We start from the raw sequence: 19,429 nt of genomic DNA, 5'->3' as shown, positions 1-19,429 counted from the left end.
CTCGTGTATACCCAACCGCAATTAGAAAACGGACCCATAAACTGTACCAACTATATATAATCAGGTCGTTGAAATAACATAAACAACCGAGGCACATGAGAGTTAACCAGGACGTCCCGAAAAGAAAAATATGTAAGAAAAAATAAACTGTCTCTCTCTCTCGAAGATTTATGGAACACCAGTCTCCCCTCACTTTGGGCATGAATAGTAATGATGCGGGGAATAAAGGAGGAACGTGTGTCTGTGAGTGTGTATGTGTATGTCTGCCCCGGACCAGCGCTCTCCCTGCCACCGCTTAAAACCCCCCGAAGAGGCGATAAATAATGGGGTGCGTGCCACTGTGTGTTTACCCCGCTCCCAGCCGCTGGTGCCGCCGCGTCAGGTGCTGGGGGTGGAAGGAAGAGGAAGGGGAGGGGGAGGTAGTGGCGATGGTGGTGGAGATGGAAAAGATGATGATGATGATGATGATGAAAAGAAGATGAAGAATAACAATAATAAGGAAGAAAGGAAGGAAGGAAGGAAGGAAGGGAGAAAAGAAAGAAGAAGATTATAAAAAAGAAGATGAAAAAGAAGAAAAAGAAGAAGAGGAGGAGGAAGGAAAATAATATAAAGTAGAAGATAAAAAATAATCCAAACAGTGAAAGCAAGAAAAAGGGAAACGAATAAGGGACAGGAGAAGAAAATAAAAGAAAGAAGGAAGAGAAAGCAAAATCGGAGGAATGAAGAAAGACAGGAAGATAAGACGTAGAGGAGGAGGCAGGCACGCAGCGGAGGAGGAAGAGGAAGGGTAAAAAGAGGAAGAAGAAGAGGAGGGCGGATGAGAAGCTAAGTAAGGAAGGAGAACAAACAACGTGTCTGTGAATGTATGAATAAAGATTAAAGTCAATATTAACTAGACTTTTGCACGGACGAGCGGACGGACGGGCGGACGGACCAGCGGACGGATGGACTAGACGGACGTATAGGGAGGAAGCGGAGCGTCTCAATAGCGCATAACATCTTTTGTAATCTTTTCGCCTGACTCATTTTCCTCTGGGTAGTCGTGCGCTGCGGTGACTGATGACTTGTACACAGCGAGATGAATGTTTGTAGACGACTCTCGCGTGTGTGTGTGTGTGTGTGTGTGTGTGTGTGTGTGTGTGTGTCATAAGTAGAGCTTCTGGGTAAACCGGCTGGGCTATTAGACCTAAAAAAAGAAGGAAAGATTGGAGATTGCTGCACGAGCTAAGCCAGTTTGCCTCCGTCGAGCTAACAAGTCACCCAGCCAGACACTCGACCTGCAAGTCAGCCAGTAAGCCATCTACTGACTCATCCATGTACCCATCCAGTTAGGTAATCAGTCACCCACGTAACTAATGCCTATCCTAGTCAGTAAGTCATCCAGTCAGCCAGTCAGGGAGCCATCCACGAACCAAACCTTTGATCCATTTATCCAGCCACAAACTACCCTCTATCCTAGCCAGCAGTCATCCACTCAATAAGTCAATCAGGGAACCATCCACGAACCTAACCTTTCATCCATTTATCCAGGCATCAACTACTCTCTATCCTAGCCAGCAAGTCATCCACTCAATAAGTCAATCAGGGAATCATCCACTAACCTAACCTTTCATCCATTTATCCAGGCATCAACTACTCTCTATCCTAGCCAGCAGTCATCCACTCAAGAAGTCAATCAGGGAATCATCCACTAGCCTAACCATTCATCCATTTATCCAGCCATCAACTACTCTCTATCCTAGCCGGCAAGTCAGCCAGTCATCCAGTTTGCAAGTCAACCAGGGAGTCATCCACTAACTTACCCATACATCCATTTACACATCTATCCAAACATCCACTCAGTCAGACTTTTCCAACCAACTTCTCCATCCATCCCATCCATTCAGTCATCCGCCTACACATCCACTTACCAATCCATTCAAACTCAAATCCAACCAAGACTTTTCCATGCAACCAACATCTCCAGACATCCAGCCATCCATCCCAAAACTCCCACTCAATCTGACCTTTCCAAACAACATCCCCAGTCACCCAACCGCACATCCATCCAGTCATCCACCTACTCTGCCCACGAGCCAAGCCAGTCAACCAATCAGCCCAGGAGCCAACCACGCCACCGACAAACAAACGCTGTCTTCTCGCCCTCCCTAGCGGCCGCAATGAGTTACTCTTCTGAGCCCCCAACACCCGAGGCCCCAATTTTCCCTTATTCGGCGGGTTCTCGCTTCGTTGCGCAGCCAGAGGGGGGCAGGCGACTGGAAGGAGAGGAGAGAGGGAGGGAGGAGAGAGGGGTAGGTGGGGAGATGAAAAGAAAGGAAGGAAGATGCTGCAGTGGAGAAAGATGAGGAGAGAGAGGAGGAAGATGCTGCAGTGGAGAAAGATGAGGAGAGAAAGGAGGAAGATGCTGCAATAGAGAGATGAAAAGAGATGATGAAGAAGAGAAATGAAAAGAGAGGTATAGAGGGAAAGATGAAAAGATTGAAGAAGGGAAAATGATGCAGTGAGTGAAGAATGGAGGAAAATGATGCACTAGAGAGAGAAAGATGAAGAGAAAGAAGAAGGAAAGTCCAGTAGAGAAAGAAAAAAAATAGTAGAAGTTTCCCATTTAAATCATTGCAAACTCTCTCCTCCTTTTCTCTTCCCTTTCCCTTACGGCCTTGGAAAGAGGACACAGAAGAGGAAAAAAGAGGCTACCATCATATCACATAGTGTCTCCTCCCTTCCCTCCCCTTCCCCTTACAACCAATATAAGACAAAGGAAGGAAGGAATAGCAGAAGAAGGCAACAAACATCACACACTACATCACTGCCCATCATAACTCCCTCTACACGCCTGGAGAAAGACGAGAAGGCGGAGGAGGAGGAGGAGGAGGAGGAGGAAGAGGAATGAAGATACAGGAGAAGAAAGGCAAGCTCCCATATATCACTGCAGCCTACTCCTTACCTCTCTGCCCCTTGCCATTATAAGGAAGCAGATAAGAAATGCAGGTAGAAACAGTACAAAGAAGGCTATCATTACAATTCTACGGAACGTGTATTTAAACGTATAGGGTCATCGGTTAGCCTGTTTCAAAATCCTATATAGATGTTCTCTGGCTTTCCATGGTGGACTGTTTTGTGATCCTGGTGATAGTTTTAACCGCCCCCTTTACCCCCCTCACCTGCTCCCTCACCTGGCCAAGTCCCCCAATCAAGGCACACCTGATATCCCCCACCGGCTCACCCATTCCCCTGCCCCAACTCCTTACTGACCCCCCATCACCTGCCCCCTCACCTGCCCATGTCCCCCAATCAACGCACACCTGATATCCCCCATTCCCTCACCCCTTCCCCCGCCCCAGCAGCCTCTACCGATCTGAATCAGTGACACGGGGCAGGTATGCTCTGAGGGATCGAAGTCATGTTGGTTGATGACGTGAATGTGGGAAGATCATTAAGGAGAACGGGATGGTGGTCGTGGTTGTGGTCGTGGTTGTGGTCGTGGTGGTGGTGGTCGTAAGTGGTTTAAAGTGAAGGGAGTATAGAGGGGGAATTAGTGAAGTAAAGGGAAGAGAAGAAAGGGGAAAGAAAGGGAAGGAAATTAAGAGAAGGGTATAAGGGAAGGGAATGAAAGGGAAAATAAGGGAATGGAGGAAATGAAAAGGGAAATAAAGGAAAGGGAATGAAGAGAAAGAAACAGAGAGGGAAGTAAAGGAAAAAAAGGAGGAAAAATAAATAAGAATGCATTTAGCTTGTGTTGTTGTTGTTGGTGGTGGTGGTGGTGGTAGGGATGGTGGTGGTGGTGGTGGAAGTGGAGGTGAGGATTCTTTGTGGTGGTGTTAGTGGAGGGTGTGGAGGGCGTGGAAGGGAGAGCAAGGTGGTGATGAAGGGGCAGGAGGGTGGAGGAGGAGGGGGAGGGGGGGTGGGGGGGAGGGTAGCACGTAAGGTCTAGTTTAAGAAATATAATTGTAGATATTACCTCCATTACCTCCATTACTTCTTCCTCCCTTCCTCTACCTCTCCCTCCCTCCTCCTCCACCTCTCCCTCCCTCCTTTCCTCCCTCTATCTCTACCTCTCCCTCCCTCCTTTCCTCCCTGTATGTCTACCTCTCCCTTCTTCTGTGCATCTCCCTCCCTCTCTCTCTCTCCCTCCCTCTTTCTCTCCCTTTACAGCATTACCTCCCTCCCTCCTTCCCTCCTTTCCTCCCTCTATATCTACCTCTCCCTTCGTCTCTGCATCCTTGCCCTTCTCCTCCCTCTCTCTCTCCCTTTTCATCATTACCTCCCTCCCTTTACCTCTCTCTCCTCCTTCCTCTCTCTCTCTCTCTCTCTCTCTCTCTCTCTCTCTCTCTCTCTCTCTCTCTCTCTCTCTCTCTCTCTCTCTCTCTCTCTCTCTCTCTCTCTACATCATTACCTCCCTTCCTCCCTTCTTCTCTATATATCATTATCTCCCTCAATCCCTCCCTTCCTCCCTTCTCTTGCCCCCATTCTGACCTCCCTTGGCAATACGTCCTTACCCTTCTCCTCCCTTCCTGCCTCCCTCACCCCTTACCTTCTTCCCTCCCTTCCAGCCTCCTCCATCCCTTACCCTTATACCAATGCCCTTCCTCCCTGACACCTTCCTCTCCTTACCCTTCCTACCCTTAACTTACCCTTCCTTCCCTTACCTTACCCTTCCTTCCCTTCCCTTTCCTTCCCCTTCCAACCCTTACCCTTCCTTCCCTTCCCCTTCCTACCGTCTCCTTCTCCTTCCTTCCCATCCCCTTCCTACCCTTCCCCTCCCTACCATTGCCCTTCCTTCCCTTACCCTTCCTTCCCTTCCCCTTCCTACCCTTCCCTTACCCTTCCTTCCCTTCCCCTACCTACCCTTCCCCTTCCTCCCCTTACCCTTCCTTACCTTACCCTTCCTACTCTTCCCCTTCCTATCCTTACCCTCCTCTCCCCCTACCTCCCCAACCCTTACCTTTCCCTCCCTCCCTCCCACCCGCCAGAGCCCGCGGTGGGACAAGGGCCTCCGACCGCCCACTCGTTCCGCCAAGGGCCCGCACACCGCCGGGTACTGTTACCGGTGGGTGGGTGGGTGGGTGGAAGAGAGGTGGAGGTGGAGTTCGGGCGTGATGCCATGGCTCGTGTGTGCGAGTGGAGGGGAGGAGGGCAAGGGGGTTGAGTCTCCACAGGGGCTGTACATAATGACGGAGTTAAATAAACCGCAGGATCACAAGATTGCATGAACAGTTGTGCAAACCGTGTGTAAACCATCCAAGTGTTTGAGATAGACTAAATTTACTAATGGCGTCACTTCTGCACCGGTAGAGTACGACTAACACCGTATTTTTAAAGTATGACTAACCCCGTATTTTTTAAGTACGACTAACCCCGTATTTTTAAAGTACGACTAACCCCGTATTTTTAAAGTACGATACTTTTAAAGCACGACTAGCCCCGTATTTTTAAAGCACGACTAACCCCGTATTTTCAAAGTACGATATTTTTAAAGCACGACTAACCCCGTATTTTTAAAGCACGACTAACCCCGTATTATTAAAGTACGATATTTTTAAAGCACGACTAACCCCGTATTTTTAAAGTACGACTATCCCCGTATTTTTAAAGTACGATATTTTTAAAGCACGACTAACCCCGTATTTTTAAAGTTCGACTAACCCCGTATTTTTAAAGTACGATATTTTTAAAGCACGACTAACCCCGTATTTTTTAAAGTACGACTAACCCCGTGTTTTTTAAAGTACGACTAACCCCGTATTTTTTAAAGTACGACTAACCCCGTGTTTTTTAAAGTACGACTAACCCCGTATTTTTAACGTCTCGGCGCGCACCTCAGTTCCCCCTGTTTAAAAAGCCTCTCGTAAAAGTTGCTGTGATTTCAATGGACTATTTGTGATGCTGATGATAAGTTTTACTCGGCCTCTGCATCTTCAACGGGACAAACACCCATGAGGACCCGGTTAATCTTCTCTGTGGCCTTGGGAAATGGTTGCAATGGAAGCTCGATACGTTGCTGGGGTTTTCGTAGTGTTTTGTGAAGCTGGTGATCGTCTCTGCAGATTGAACGGGACAAACACCCATGAGAGCCCGGTTACTCTTCTCTGTGGCTTTGGGATATACTCGTAATGGAAGCTCGATACGCTGCTGAGGTTTTCGTAGTGTTGTGTGATACTGGTGATAAGTTTTACTCGGCCTCTGCATCTTCAACGGGACAAACACCCATGAGGACCCGGTTAATCTTCTCTGTGGCTTTGGGATATACTCGTAATGGAAGCTCGATACGTTGCTGAGGTTTGCGTAGTGTTGTGTGATACTGGTGATAAGTTTTACTCGGCCCCTGCATCTTCAACGGGACAAACACCCATGAAAGCCCGGTTAGTCTTCACTGTGGCCTTGGGATATAGTCGTAATGGAAGCTCGATACGTTGCTGAGGTTTGCGTAGTGTTTTGTGATGCTGGTGATAAGTTTTACTCGGCCTCTGCATCTTCAACCCGGTTAGTCTTCCTTGTGGCCTTAGAAAATAGTAATGGGTGTTCGAAACGTTTAAGGATTTGGACTTCAGAGTAACAGTACACTAACAAATTGTCACATCCAATTCTCGCTCCTGTCCAAACAAGCTCCAAGGCACCAGTTTACGCCCACACGCTGCATAACAATGAGTAACACTGTCCACAAGGCATCACATCTAATTATCCTTCATGCTCTAACAAACTGAGGCACCTCGCCCTTAGACTACAATACGATACTTATCACTCAGGGTATAAAGACCTTGAAGACAATAAACATGGCATGATAACAGCGTAAAGGCCACAGTATACTTCGTCAGCCTACACTATACTTATCACTCTCAATGTCATAAGCAATATCGAACGGACAAGACAAATCCTAAGTCACCCATAAAAAAAGGTATTCTATGATAGTACTTTGCCACACGATAAACAAAGCCTCATAACACCGTAGAGGCCACAGTCTACCTCCTAAAACTACTCTACAAGTGCCACTCACTATAAGCATTATCGAAGACAATAAAAAATGTTAAGTTACCCATAAAAAGGGTTTTCTATGATAGTACTTTGGCACACGATAAACAAAGCATAATAGGAACGCAAAGGCCACGATCTACCTCCTCAAACTACACTAAGCTTATCACTCACTATAAGGCATCAGCGTTATTGAACGGCCAACAGAAAAATCCTAAGTTACCCATTAAAAAAGGTATTCTATGATGGTACGTTGGCGTTTATAAGACCGTAACGTAATAGACAAAGAGTGGGTGACGTTTTAATGCTCTCGTGACAGAACCGTTAGTAGTCTTTGCGTGAGTAGTGAGCGAGTTCACCTAACGCTCAACTGACAGATGTGTGTGTGTGTGTGTGTGTGTGTGTGTGTGTGTGTGATCACCTCAGATTGGGATGACAGGTGTGAACGTGGGGGATCTATAGTCAGGCAATGCAGCGTGTCTTGGTAATACATCATTTTTAATCTTATTTTCTAAGTTTTATTCGTACTATTCCCACTATCATCCTTTTCACTATCTGGTTATTCATTCCTATCCGTCTCTCTTTCTTCTTGGATTTATTCTTTTTTTTACGATCATATTCCGAATAGATTTTCCAGCCCATCTTTTTGTTTTTGTTTTTATAAGTCCTTGAGCTCCGTTCCTTGCTATAAAATAAATACATTCACAGAGAACACAAAAAAAAATACATGAAAAATCTGTGCACTTCGTATTTTCAAAAGGATCAGAGAAGACCAACGATGTATATTTGTACGAAGCTCACTGGAAAAGCCAAAGAACGCCGGGTTTCACAGTTTATCGCGAGAAATAAAATAAATACATCCACGGGGAACACCAAAAAAATACATGGAAAATGGATGAGAGAAGACCAGCTATATATACTTGTACGAAGGTCACTGGAAAAGCCAAAGAACGCCGGGCTTCACAGTTAATCGCTTCCGACCCATTGGTATTCAGCGCCGCGATATCTGATTAAAGAAATGGTCCGTAATTACACAGATGAAGCTGCAAACTACAAACATCTAGGCTGAGTTATTAAAAGTTACGTCCCTGCCCTTGTAGTTTATAATCAACAGACTTTCTTTTACATGGAGTTAATCAGCTCCTTCCCCCCGTAGGCTGAGATATTTGTGTGTGGTCAACCGATGTTTTATGGCCTATACGAATCATGGACAACAGAGGAAGTCCATATAGATTCCTCGTTTGTTTATTTATCAATGACCCACATCTAGAGTAGCCATTGTGTACTTATGATCTGGAAATGGGCCTGCAGATAAAATGACTAAGGTGGAAGGATGAGAAGGTTAACTAACATACAATACACCTAAATAGACACAAACAGTAGGCTTTTTTAGCAGGCTTTTTCTCTCTTTTTTTCCGTTTCCTTTGCTGTAAAAAAAAAAATACACGGTTACAGTTAATAAAAGCACGGAAACTCTCCCTCGTCCACCGTGATGAAAATAATTTAAGTTGACACGAGTATACCTTCAAAGGGCCACACTACCTGTTACTAGACCTGCCTTAATAATCAAATCTGTACTTACACTCACATAAAAATGCCTTAGGAGTTCGCAAAATCAAGAGTTCTCACGCTTAATATCAAGACAACTTCAATTCCTACCTATAAGTTCTTATCTCCATCCTCCCGGGACACCCTACCTGGCCTACCTTCATAAATTACCGTCGAGTGTCACCTGGGGGAGAGAGAGACCGCCCACCCGTGAAATAGAAATCACCGCGTTCGTCCCCGCAATAAATTACCACAGAAACCCGCGAAGACACGGCCCTGTCAGCACCAGCGACCCACTTAAGTACTGTAGCGTGGCCCAGAACACGCCCGTGAACATTGCCTGCAGCTTCCATTTGGGTGATATGGTTACGGCCAGGTGCCACCCTTACCAATCTATGTCCGTGCCCTGTAGCGTGTGAGAGAGGAGGAGGAGGGATGTGTGGGGGATGTGTGTGGAGGGGGATGTGTGTGGAGGGGATATGTGTGGGTGATATGGTTACGGCCGCGTGCCACCCTATCCAATATATGTCCGTGCCCTGTAGCTTGTGTGGAAGGGGTAGGAGGGATGTGAGTGGGATGTGTGTGGGGGGATGTGTATGGAGGGGATGTGTGTGGAGGGGATATGTGTGTGTGTTTGAAAGACAAGAAATATGACACAAACAGATACGAAGTTAAGAGAGTGAAACTTATAAGCTGAAGTTTGTAATTCGGAAGAGAGTGAAGCAGACAAACAGACAAAAAGACAAACAGAAATACAGACTGTCAGATACACAAACATGGAAATATAGACAGACAAACACAGAAACAGACAAATACAGGGTGACTTGAGCAATAAAACAGACCAAAATTTAATCTACCACAGGAAAGGAATACAGGAAGACCATCACCACCTCCTCTAAAATCACAAAGAAAAAAATATGTATATAAAATCTCTACATCTAAGGATCTAACATCAAACCACCACCACCATCACCACCCTACAGCACTTATATATATTCGTAGGTATTTTTCTTTCCTTCCTTCCTTTCTTCCTTCCTTCCTTCCCTCCTTTCTTTCTGTCTTTCTTTCCTTCTTTCTTCATTCCTATCTCCTCTCCTTCTTTCCTTCCTTCCCTCCTTTCTTTCTGTTTTTCTTTCTTTCTTCCTTCATTCCTATCTCCTCTCCTTCTTTCCTTCCTTCCCTCCTTTCTTTCTGTTTTTCTTTCTTTCTTTCTTCATTCCTATCTCCTCTCCTTCATTCCTTCCTTCCCTCCTTTCTTTGTCTGTCTTTCTTTCTTCCTTCATTCCTATCTCCTTACCTTCCTTCCTTCCTTCCTTCCCTCCCTCCCTCCTTTCTTTCTTTCTTCCATCCTTCATTCCTATATCTCCTCTCTTTCATTCCCTTCTACATCCTTCACCTTCATCCATTTAAGACCACCAACATCACCTCCACCAGCGCCTACCACTCCACCATCCACCACCACCATCACCACCTCCTCCTCCTCCTCCTCCTCCTCCCTCTGCCTCCCTTATCCTGGGGCTTCCTATTCTGTTATAAGTTCCAACATTCTCTGCCAACGCTGGATATCATACGCCGAAAGATATACTATACCCTCACGGACCTTATCTTAATTAATTTCTTTATTATTATTATTTTTATTATTTCCTTGTATATAAACTCTCCTTCTTTATGTACGCCCTTAATCGCCTCTCCCTCACACTGGCTCTAATTATTTTCCCCGTGAGATATTTTATTTATTTATTTATTTATTTATTTAGGTTGTTGTTGCTGTTGTTGTTGTTGTTGTTGTTGTTGCGTCTCATGTGACCTTCCAAATGACACTCCAGCAGACACAGAGAGAGAGAGAGAGAGAGAGAGAGAGAGAGAGAGAGAGAGAGAGAGTGTGGGGGGAGGAATTTCCAGAACACAAGAATGGGGAAGTGTGTGTGTGTGTGTGTGTGTGTGTGTGTGTGTGTGTGTGTGTGTGTGTGTGTGTGTGTGTGTGTGTGTGTGTGTGTGTGTGTTCGGACATGGGCGAATGAGGCGATAATTGGGGGAACGGAGATAAAACAGGAGAGAGAGAGAGAGAGAGAGAGAGAGAGAGAGAGAGAGAGAGAGAGAGAGAGAGAGAGAGAGAGAGAGAGAGAATCTATCTATCTATTTATCTATCACATAACACTCATATCAGCTGAAACAAAAACAAACAAAAAAATGTATCCTCAAAAACATACATTAAACACTAAACAAGATGAAGAAGAAGAAGGACAAGAAGAACAAGAAGAACAAGAACAAGCAGAAGAGGAAGCTACCAGACTACCTTCGCATCAAACACCTGGTCAGCGCCACAAGCCCAGCTCTCGTGCTTACAGTGCTTAATCAAGACCAATTGCCTGTTTTTATATAATCTGGCTCGCGTACAAGGTTCAGGCAGACCTAGGGCATAAGACTGCAGGCGAGGGAGGAAATGCCGAGATGTAAGATGCAGCTACCTCATAAAACAGGGGGAAAAAGATATTACTGAGGGAAGCAAATTAAGTAGGAAGGATAGAATGAATGAGAGAAAGAAGGAAGGAAAGAAAAAAAATAAAGAATGAATGAGAAAAAGAGAAATAACAGGAAGTAAGAAAGAAAAAGAAAAAGAACAGGAAGAAAGAGAAAGAGAGAAAGAGAGAGAAAGGAAGAAAGAAGACGAAGAGAGAGAGAGAGAGAGAGAGAGAGAGAGAGAGAGAGAGAGAGAGAGAGCAAACAGACAGACAGACAGACAGACAGACAAAGACACACACACACACACACACACACACACACACACACACACACACACAACAGACATTCCTGCATACAATGGTAAATTAACTCAAGTCTTTTAATGCGCGACTTTGTACAATAGAAGCTGAGCCATCCACTTTGAGCCTCCAGTATATTGATTTGTGAGGCCATTTAGGAAGGTTAAGAGCGACTGGTTTATGGGTTCGAAGATAAGGAAAAACACTGAGGAAGAAACATAGACTTGACACGTGATCGGCGAAGCGGTACAACAAGGCGCAGACTGGTCACTTGGAATAACTTACAAGATTAGTTAAGGAGAGCAATACAGACGTTGAAAAAGTGATTAGGTACAGACTGACCACTTGGAATTACCGAAGAGATTGGTTGATTAAAAAATACAGCCGTTGAAAAGTGATTAGTGAAGCAGACTAGTCACTTGGAATTACTTAGAAGATTAGTTAAGGAGAGATATACATTGAAAAGTAATTAGGTACGTACTAGTCACTTGGAATTACTTAGAAGATTAGTTAAAGAGACATTACGTTGAAAAAGGGATTAGTGAAGCGTTAAAGGAAAACAAGAATAACACAAACAAAAAAAATGAATAGTGGATAGAAGAGGAAGAAGAAGAGGAGGAGGAGGAACAAGAGCAGGAACGTGAGAGTGGTAGTGATGGTGGTGATGATGGTGTTGATGGTGATACGAAGAAGAAGAGGAAAGAAAACAAGAATAACACAAATAAAATAATGAATGGTGGATAGAAGAGGAAGAAGAGGAGGCAGAGGAACGAGAGCACGAACGTGAGGGTGGCAGTGATGGTGGTGATGATGGTGTTGATGGTGATACGAAGAAGAAGAAGAGGAAAGAAAACAAGAATAACACAAATAAAATAATGAATGGTGGATAGAAGAGGAAGAAGAAGAGGAGGAGGAACGAGAACATGAACGTGAGGGTGGTAGTGATGGTGGTGATGATGGTGTTGATGGTGATACGAAGAAGAGGGAGAAGAGAAAGGAAAACAAGAATAACACGAACAAAAAATAATGAATGCTGGATAGAAGAGGAAGAAGAAGAGGAGGCAGAGGAACGAGAGCACGAACGTGAGGGTGGTAGTGATGGTGGTGGTGGTGGTGGTGGTGGTGAGCTATATTGCTGCCCTACGGAGGGACAAGGTTCTCTCTCTTCCTACCCTTGACCGGTCCTTGCACCACCACCACCACCACCATCACCACCCACCACCACCCATCAACCACTATTCATACCATTACCATAACCATTACCCTACTGTTCCTAATTCTACCCATCCCCACACTGTCTATCACCACCATCATCATCACCACCACCACCATCACCACCCATCACCACCACCATCACCTACTTTCATCACCACCACCATCACCACCTTCATCAACACTTTCACCACCATCACCACCACCACCACCACCACCATCACCTCCACCACCTACTTTCATCACCATTACCCGACTACTTCTGCTCTTCATCAACACTGTCACCACCACCACCACCACCACCTCCACCACCTACTTCAATCACCATTACCCGACTACTTCTGCTCTTCATCAACACTGTCACCACCATCACCACCAGTGCCCACCCATTCTCAACACCATCACTACCCTTCACCGCGACCTCACTATCACCGACCGCCCATTTTCGTACGATATATCATCATCCCCATCACCACCACCATCTTCATCACCATAACCACCACTCCAACGCCCGTCACCATCATTTAAGTCACCATCACCGTCAGTACCCCGTTTCAACACCATTCTGTTTCTGTCACCACACCGCCAACACCGCACTATGTCTTGCCTAGGCCTAAGGCTTTTACGTCACCACAAAATTAACACTTAAGGACGCAATATTTCACCGTAATTATCAGTTGTAGATCGTAAGTGCCCTCCTTCACCATCCGAGACACCTCCATCATCACTCTTTTATCGTATTCACTACACTGTAAGTCACCACACACATACGCCCTATACTAACATTGCTATTTGTCATACTGCTTTCACCACTAACAACTTCAACTGCACATCATCACCATCATTTTCACTATCTTCCTTTCTCCACTCACAATTAAATCACTATACTTCACTAAATATATCGTACCTATTTACCGTTTCTTCCCCTTTCCTATAATAACACTTCTATTTGACATACTACTTTGCCACCATCAACTTCATATCATCGTTATCATCATCATCATACTTTCTGCAATAACAATTAACCCAGTATAGGCCTACTTCACCATATGCATCGTACCTACCTTTCCTTGTTCTCCTATAATAACACTTCTGTTTGTTCTACTTTCATCACCAACAACGACAAAAACAACTTCACATCATCATCATCATCATCATCGTTTTTTTTCATAGAGCAATTAACCCTTTCAGCCCAGCATCAAAATCATCACTATCGTAACTATCAGTAAGACCACTAAAGCCTTCCATATATTACTAGTTTCGCCATCCTTAGAACTGCCCTGATGTTACTTTAGTATTTGAAGTCTTATGCACCTGCCATACCTTTAATTAACAAGTCCATCACTCGAACCTTTTTTTATCACCTCCTCCCTCATGCATATTAAATAACCGCAACTCATCACCATCACCAAGATCACCACTACCATCACCACCACCACTAAAACTATTCCTTTCGTCTTGAACTGCGCCATCACACAACCCTTCTCCTCCTCCTCTTCCTCCTGAGCCCGGGTTCGATTCCCAGGCGGAGTGGAAAAATTTGGGCGGCTTTTCCGATACCCTACGCCCACGTCCACCCAGCAGTGAATGGGTACCAGGTATTAATCCTATAATTCATTCCCCTTCTGTTTCTCTCCGGCGTATGACCACAGATGTTGCGCCGACTAAACGAAACTTTCCAACTTCCTCTTCTTCCTGAGCTTAATACACCGTCACCATTTAAAACGTAACCCACTCACTGTAAGACTGAATCACCATACCACACCATACCACAAAACCCCCTTTCCAATTGAGACTCTACATTTCTTTGGTTTAATTTCTCGTATATATTATTGCACTCTATAACATTCAACCCATTTACTCAACCATTCCTATACAGTCCATCAGCCACCACCACCATTACCACCCCAAACATCACCTCCACTACATTACCAGCATCACTATTACCCTTACGATATACAGTAGAATCCCCACCATCACCACCAGCATCCGAAGCATCTCCATCACCATCACAGCATCACCACCACCACCACTATCATCACCACTACCTACATCACTACCACCACATTCTACACCCTGAGCATCAACCCTATCACCACAACCACCACTACCACCACCACCGCCACCTCCACCACCACCACAAGAAGGCTTCCTGCCGTCCTCAGCTTCAGGATACTAACTGACCTGCTTCCCTCAGGACACTTCGGCCGTGCATTTTGACAGTAGCCTTGATTAAAATTCTCTCTCTCTCTCTCTCTCTCTCTCTCTCTCTCTCTCTCTCTCTCTCTCTCTCTCTCTCTCTCTCTCTCTGTATTTTGTTTTGTCTAGTTTTTGTTGTTTTTTCTGTCTTTCCTCTTACTTTCCTTCTCTCATATTGCTTCCTTATCCTTTTCTTTTCCTTTTATTTTTTTCTCCGTGCACTTTTCATCTCTCTCTCTCTCTCTCTCTCTCTCTCTCTCTCTCTCTCTCTCTCTCTCTCTCTCTCTCTCTCTCTCGCAAGGATAGGATCATCGCACACGCCTCCTACCTCGTCTGACATGCTAAAGACACCCTAAGGGGAGGGAGGGAAGCAAAAAGCAGGAGGAGGAGGACAAGGAGGAGGAGGAGGAGGAGGAATAGAGAGAAATGCGGAAGGAGGGCAGAGAGAGAGACGGGGGAAGGGGAAGAAAGAGGCATGGAGGGAGATAAAAGAGGGAGGCAGGAGGGAGTAGAGAGTTAAAGAGAAGGATTGGGATGCAAGGGGATGAAGGAGAGGATAGAGAAAGAAGGAATAGATAGGGAGAACCACGTGACTGGGAAGAAGAAGGAAGAAGATGGGGAGGAATGATGATAGAGTGGCTGGTGATGCAAGGGAATGAGGGTGTGGAGTGAGTGAAGATGGGAGGGTGGATAAAGAGTGAGAGGAGGAGGAGGAGGAGGAGGAGGACTCTGACCCTTTCCAAGAAGAAGCTGCTGGGGGTATACCGAGTGAAGGAAGTGTGTGTGTGTGTGTGTGTGTGTGTGTGTGTGTGTGTGTGTGTGTGTGTGTGTGTATTTTCTATTTATTATATACTTAGTTACGTTGTTCTATGTGATTTACTGTTATTTGATTCACTAGAGCTGACCGCATTTTTATTTCTTTGATGTAGGGTTTATTTTTCTTTAATGTATATCGTCAATGTGGTCAATAAACTATCTATCTATCTATCTATCTATACGTTCGGGTGGTCAAGAATTATCCTATAGTTACATTTCTTCATAGTTTTCATTTTTGTGGTCATTAAACTACCTCTCTCTATCTCTCTATCCATCTATCTATCTATCTATCTATGTTCCGGGGTCAAGGTATTATCCTGAAGGTGTCCAGCGAATCTTAGTGCTAGGCGGGGCAGGGCAAGGTCAGGGGAGGGTAAGGGGGGTCTGCCTCTCCGCGAGCTCCTTGAGGGGGAACTAAACTGGACTACCTTACCACGACGCACCGCAACGTGTTCCTGAACGCTGAAACTAGTCCACGAGAAGGAGGAGGAGGAGGAAGAGGAGGAAGAGGAGGAGGAGTGAGGAGGAAGCAATAAGCAAAAGAAGAAAAAAAGAAGAGAAACTGAAAAAAACATAAAATTGCAGAGGAGGAGGAGGAGGAGGAGTGAAGAGGAAGCAATAAGCAAAAGAAAAAAGGAAGAGAAATTGAAAAAAACATAAAACTGCAATACGGAAGAGAGAGAGAGAGAGAGAGAGAGAGAGAGAGAGAGAGAGAGAGAGAGAGAGAGAGAGCAATGGCGACTCACTAAAGCACTTATAATACATTCCTCATCGACTTCCTTCACACATTTCAAAAAATAAAAACGAAAATAAAAAAGCAAACGCACAAACGAACAAGCGACTGCCAGGCGTGTGTATGTGTGTGTGTGTGTGTGTGTGTGTGTGTGTATGTATGTCATTAAGTATACGAGCCAAGATTCACCGCATAAGTAAACAAACAACAAAATATACATAGCAGAATGGACACCCACAGAAACAGTGTAGCCAGAATCACGGTCGTAACCTCTCCCTCTGCAAGCCATAAGCATTAAAACTTCACCCACATGAGTTAGTGTCTCCCATCGCGTGCTACTAGGCTATCCGTCACTCCAGCATAATACCATCTCTCTCTCTCTCTCTCTCTCTCTCTCTCTCTCTCTCTCTCTCTCTCTTGATCCCTTATCTACCTGTCTTTGTCCTATGCAGTTTCTAGTTCCCGTAAAAGTAAGGATAGAGAGGATAGAGAAAGGATAGATAGATAGGATAGATAGATAGAAAAGGGAAAGGAAACATAGAAGGGATACAAAGGATAGTTAGGAGAGAGAAAAGATAGAAGAATTGAAAGGGCAGAAAGATTGAAAGGATAGATAGATGGACAGTAAGGACAGAGACGGGATAAATAAACAGAACACAAACAAACTTACCCTTACAGATAAATAAAACAAACAGCCTCAACTTTCCAGGCATATCAATAAAAACAACCTCTACCTTACACACAAATAACAACCTCCCCTTAACAACCAGACGCAAACAACCTGAACCCCACCGTTAACGCGCAAATCACAACCACCTCCTTTTCTCTCTTACCCCCTATAGAGTGCATCCTGGCAGACTTCGTGAGCAGCTCTGACGCCGAGAAGATCCCCTACGTTTACCTGCCCCTGAAACACCAGCTCGTCCACCCAACGGCCGAGGTGGCGCTCCGAGGTGAGACTTACACAGATTTACATAGATGCTGAGACTAGGTGATCTGTCCTAAAATCCAAGTGAAATCATATTGAAATTTGATGTTTAATGCCACCTAGACTTTGCATTTTGACTTTAGTAGATATTTAGTTGAAGGAAGTGGCAGTCGAGAGAGAGAGAGAGAGAGAGAGAGAGAGAGAGAGAGATTACACTGTCCCTCTCCAAAAAACATGTATTTTCCGGAGCATCAGACAAATAAATGAAGAAGTATAGCCAGAATAATAATAATAATAATAATAATAATAATAATAATAATAATAATAATAATAATAATAATAATAATAATGATGATGATGATGATAGGTAATAAAATGTAATCTGTCTTGCAGGGATGGAACACGGGGGCCAGCCGATCATGTCCCCCGTCTGTGTGGTGACGGGGGCAAGCATCCTGACGCAGCGGGGGTGGAGGAACATGGCCAACACCTCCACCTTCGAGCCGCCATTCAGGTGAGAAAGCGTAGCAAACATTCATTAACCCGGCAGCAGCGACGGGCCAAATTTGTGGCTTTACCGCGTACCAGCGATGGGGCCCCAAAAAATAGAGGATACATAAAATGGTCACAAATGCATTGATACACATAATATAATGGTTAGCGTGACATGATTTTTTCTTGTAAATTCGCTTAGAGGGGCCTTTAAGAAATATGATTCCCTGCAGCTACCGGGTTAACATATCGGCCCCTCTGTACGCCTGTATCAGAAACCTCTCGTAGAAGTTGCTGTGCTTTTCATGGACTGTTTTGCGATCCTAGTTTTAAGGGAATACCATCCATGAAACCCGGTTGATCGTCTATGTGGCCTTGGAGAATAGTCATAATGGGAGCTTGATGCATTTATGAATATGACCTTATGTTCAAAAGTACATAAATAACTACATCAACAACAACAAAAATAAATGACACTGCCCGAGCTCATGTTGATTCTATGGTAAGATGAGTGAATGTGTTTTACGGTCACTTCTGTTTTGTAAGCTTTGATTTGTAAGATAATATTAGTTTTCTAACACTTTAAGAACCACTCTCTAGGTCAAAAAATTCAATGTCGCTTATCGATAACACCATCCTCTTATAATAAACAAATATACAAATAAATAAATAAATAAAATAATTAAATAAAATCAATGAATAGTGATATCATGCATTCTATGATTTTAATACCTGCTTTAAGATTACTATTACTGAGCTTCACATATTCTTTTCCATTGAACCATCATCCAGCAGTGACCTTCCAGCCTCAGCCACCAAGAGACAGGCTGTGCATGTTAATGTTGTGTCACATTATGGCCAAGGTTGTGTTCACCTAGTAGTAAGACCTACTGCTATATTTGACCCGTGCCACAGAAATTTTCCTTATTCCCCTTTGGCACTACATGTTGACTTTCTTAGTGAAGTTTTCCTATCATCTGCTGCAGCCACAATGAGAGCTGTTAAAAGGAACATTGTCCTCTCCAAATCAAAGGTTATTAAAGTAAAAATCTCCATTATAATTTTCTTTCCTCCTCCCCTTCAGTTTTTTTCAATATTTCTTTTAATCATTCAATCATTCATGGAGCCATACGCTGGGGGGTGCATTGCCTCGCCCACCCTACAATGCCACCTTCAAAAGTCACCCCAAGCGAGTTTCCATGCAGGCTGCCTTCCCATCCTAAATAACTAATGACAGGATCCATTTCTTATAAGAATTCAGCAAAAAGTTTAGGTAATATGGTATCAGCATGTTCAACTCCTTTTCTTATTGGAACTTTTCAAGCATAGGAAAAAAGTCTAAGTAACAGTCACTTTTCTATCTTTGTGTCTTCAAAAAAAATATGATAAGAGTTCCCCTTCACCCAGCTTGTACATCACATTCGGCACCATTACAGTTTTCATTGAGTCAAGAGCCTTTTCAGAGTCAGTGATTGCCAAATAGAAGAGATTTTCTGTATTTGTTTTCTCTGTTACCTGATTTACTGTTAAAATAGGTGGAGCCCCATTTCATAGCCAGATTTATTCTGGGCTGGTAAGAATCTAATGTATCCAAAATTATGCTTATTTTTATGCGGTTAGCAATCCCAACTATGAGTGTGCCGGCCTGCGTTCAAATCCCAGCCTGGGCAGTTGGCGAGTAGCCCCCCCGCTGCTCATCCTTCCTTACTGGATGGTCGAGAAATGGGTACCTGGAGATACTTGGGGAAGGTAGCCTGTGGTAACCCAGATGTT

At 44.4% G+C, this 19,429-nt stretch overlaps 1 protein-coding gene and 1 long non-coding RNA gene across 2 annotated transcripts in view; one reads left to right on the top strand and one right to left on the bottom strand.

Annotated features, from left to right (window-relative positions):
* Positions 1-19,429, top strand: part of LOC126997606 (serine-rich adhesin for platelets-like) — a 62,793-nt gene that overhangs the window by 33,761 nt on the left and 9,603 nt on the right. Inside the window, exons 3-4 of the mRNA XM_050858790.1 lie at positions 17,079-17,189; positions 17,558-17,678. Of these exons, the coding sequence (XP_050714747.1) occupies positions 17,079-17,189; positions 17,558-17,678 (232 nt within the window). The remainder of the gene's footprint in view (positions 1-17,078; positions 17,190-17,557; positions 17,679-19,429) is intronic.
* The window catches only part of LOC126997608 (uncharacterized), a 106,135-nt gene that overhangs the window by 84,736 nt on the left and 1,970 nt on the right, over positions 1-19,429 (bottom strand). The window lies entirely within an intron of this gene.

Source organism: Eriocheir sinensis, chromosome 12 (assembly GCF_024679095.1).
Source record: "Eriocheir sinensis breed Jianghai 21 chromosome 12, ASM2467909v1, whole genome shotgun sequence".
NCBI lineage: Eukaryota > Metazoa > Arthropoda > Malacostraca > Decapoda > Varunidae > Eriocheir > Eriocheir sinensis.
This window is presented reverse-complemented; position numbering and strand designations above follow the sequence as displayed.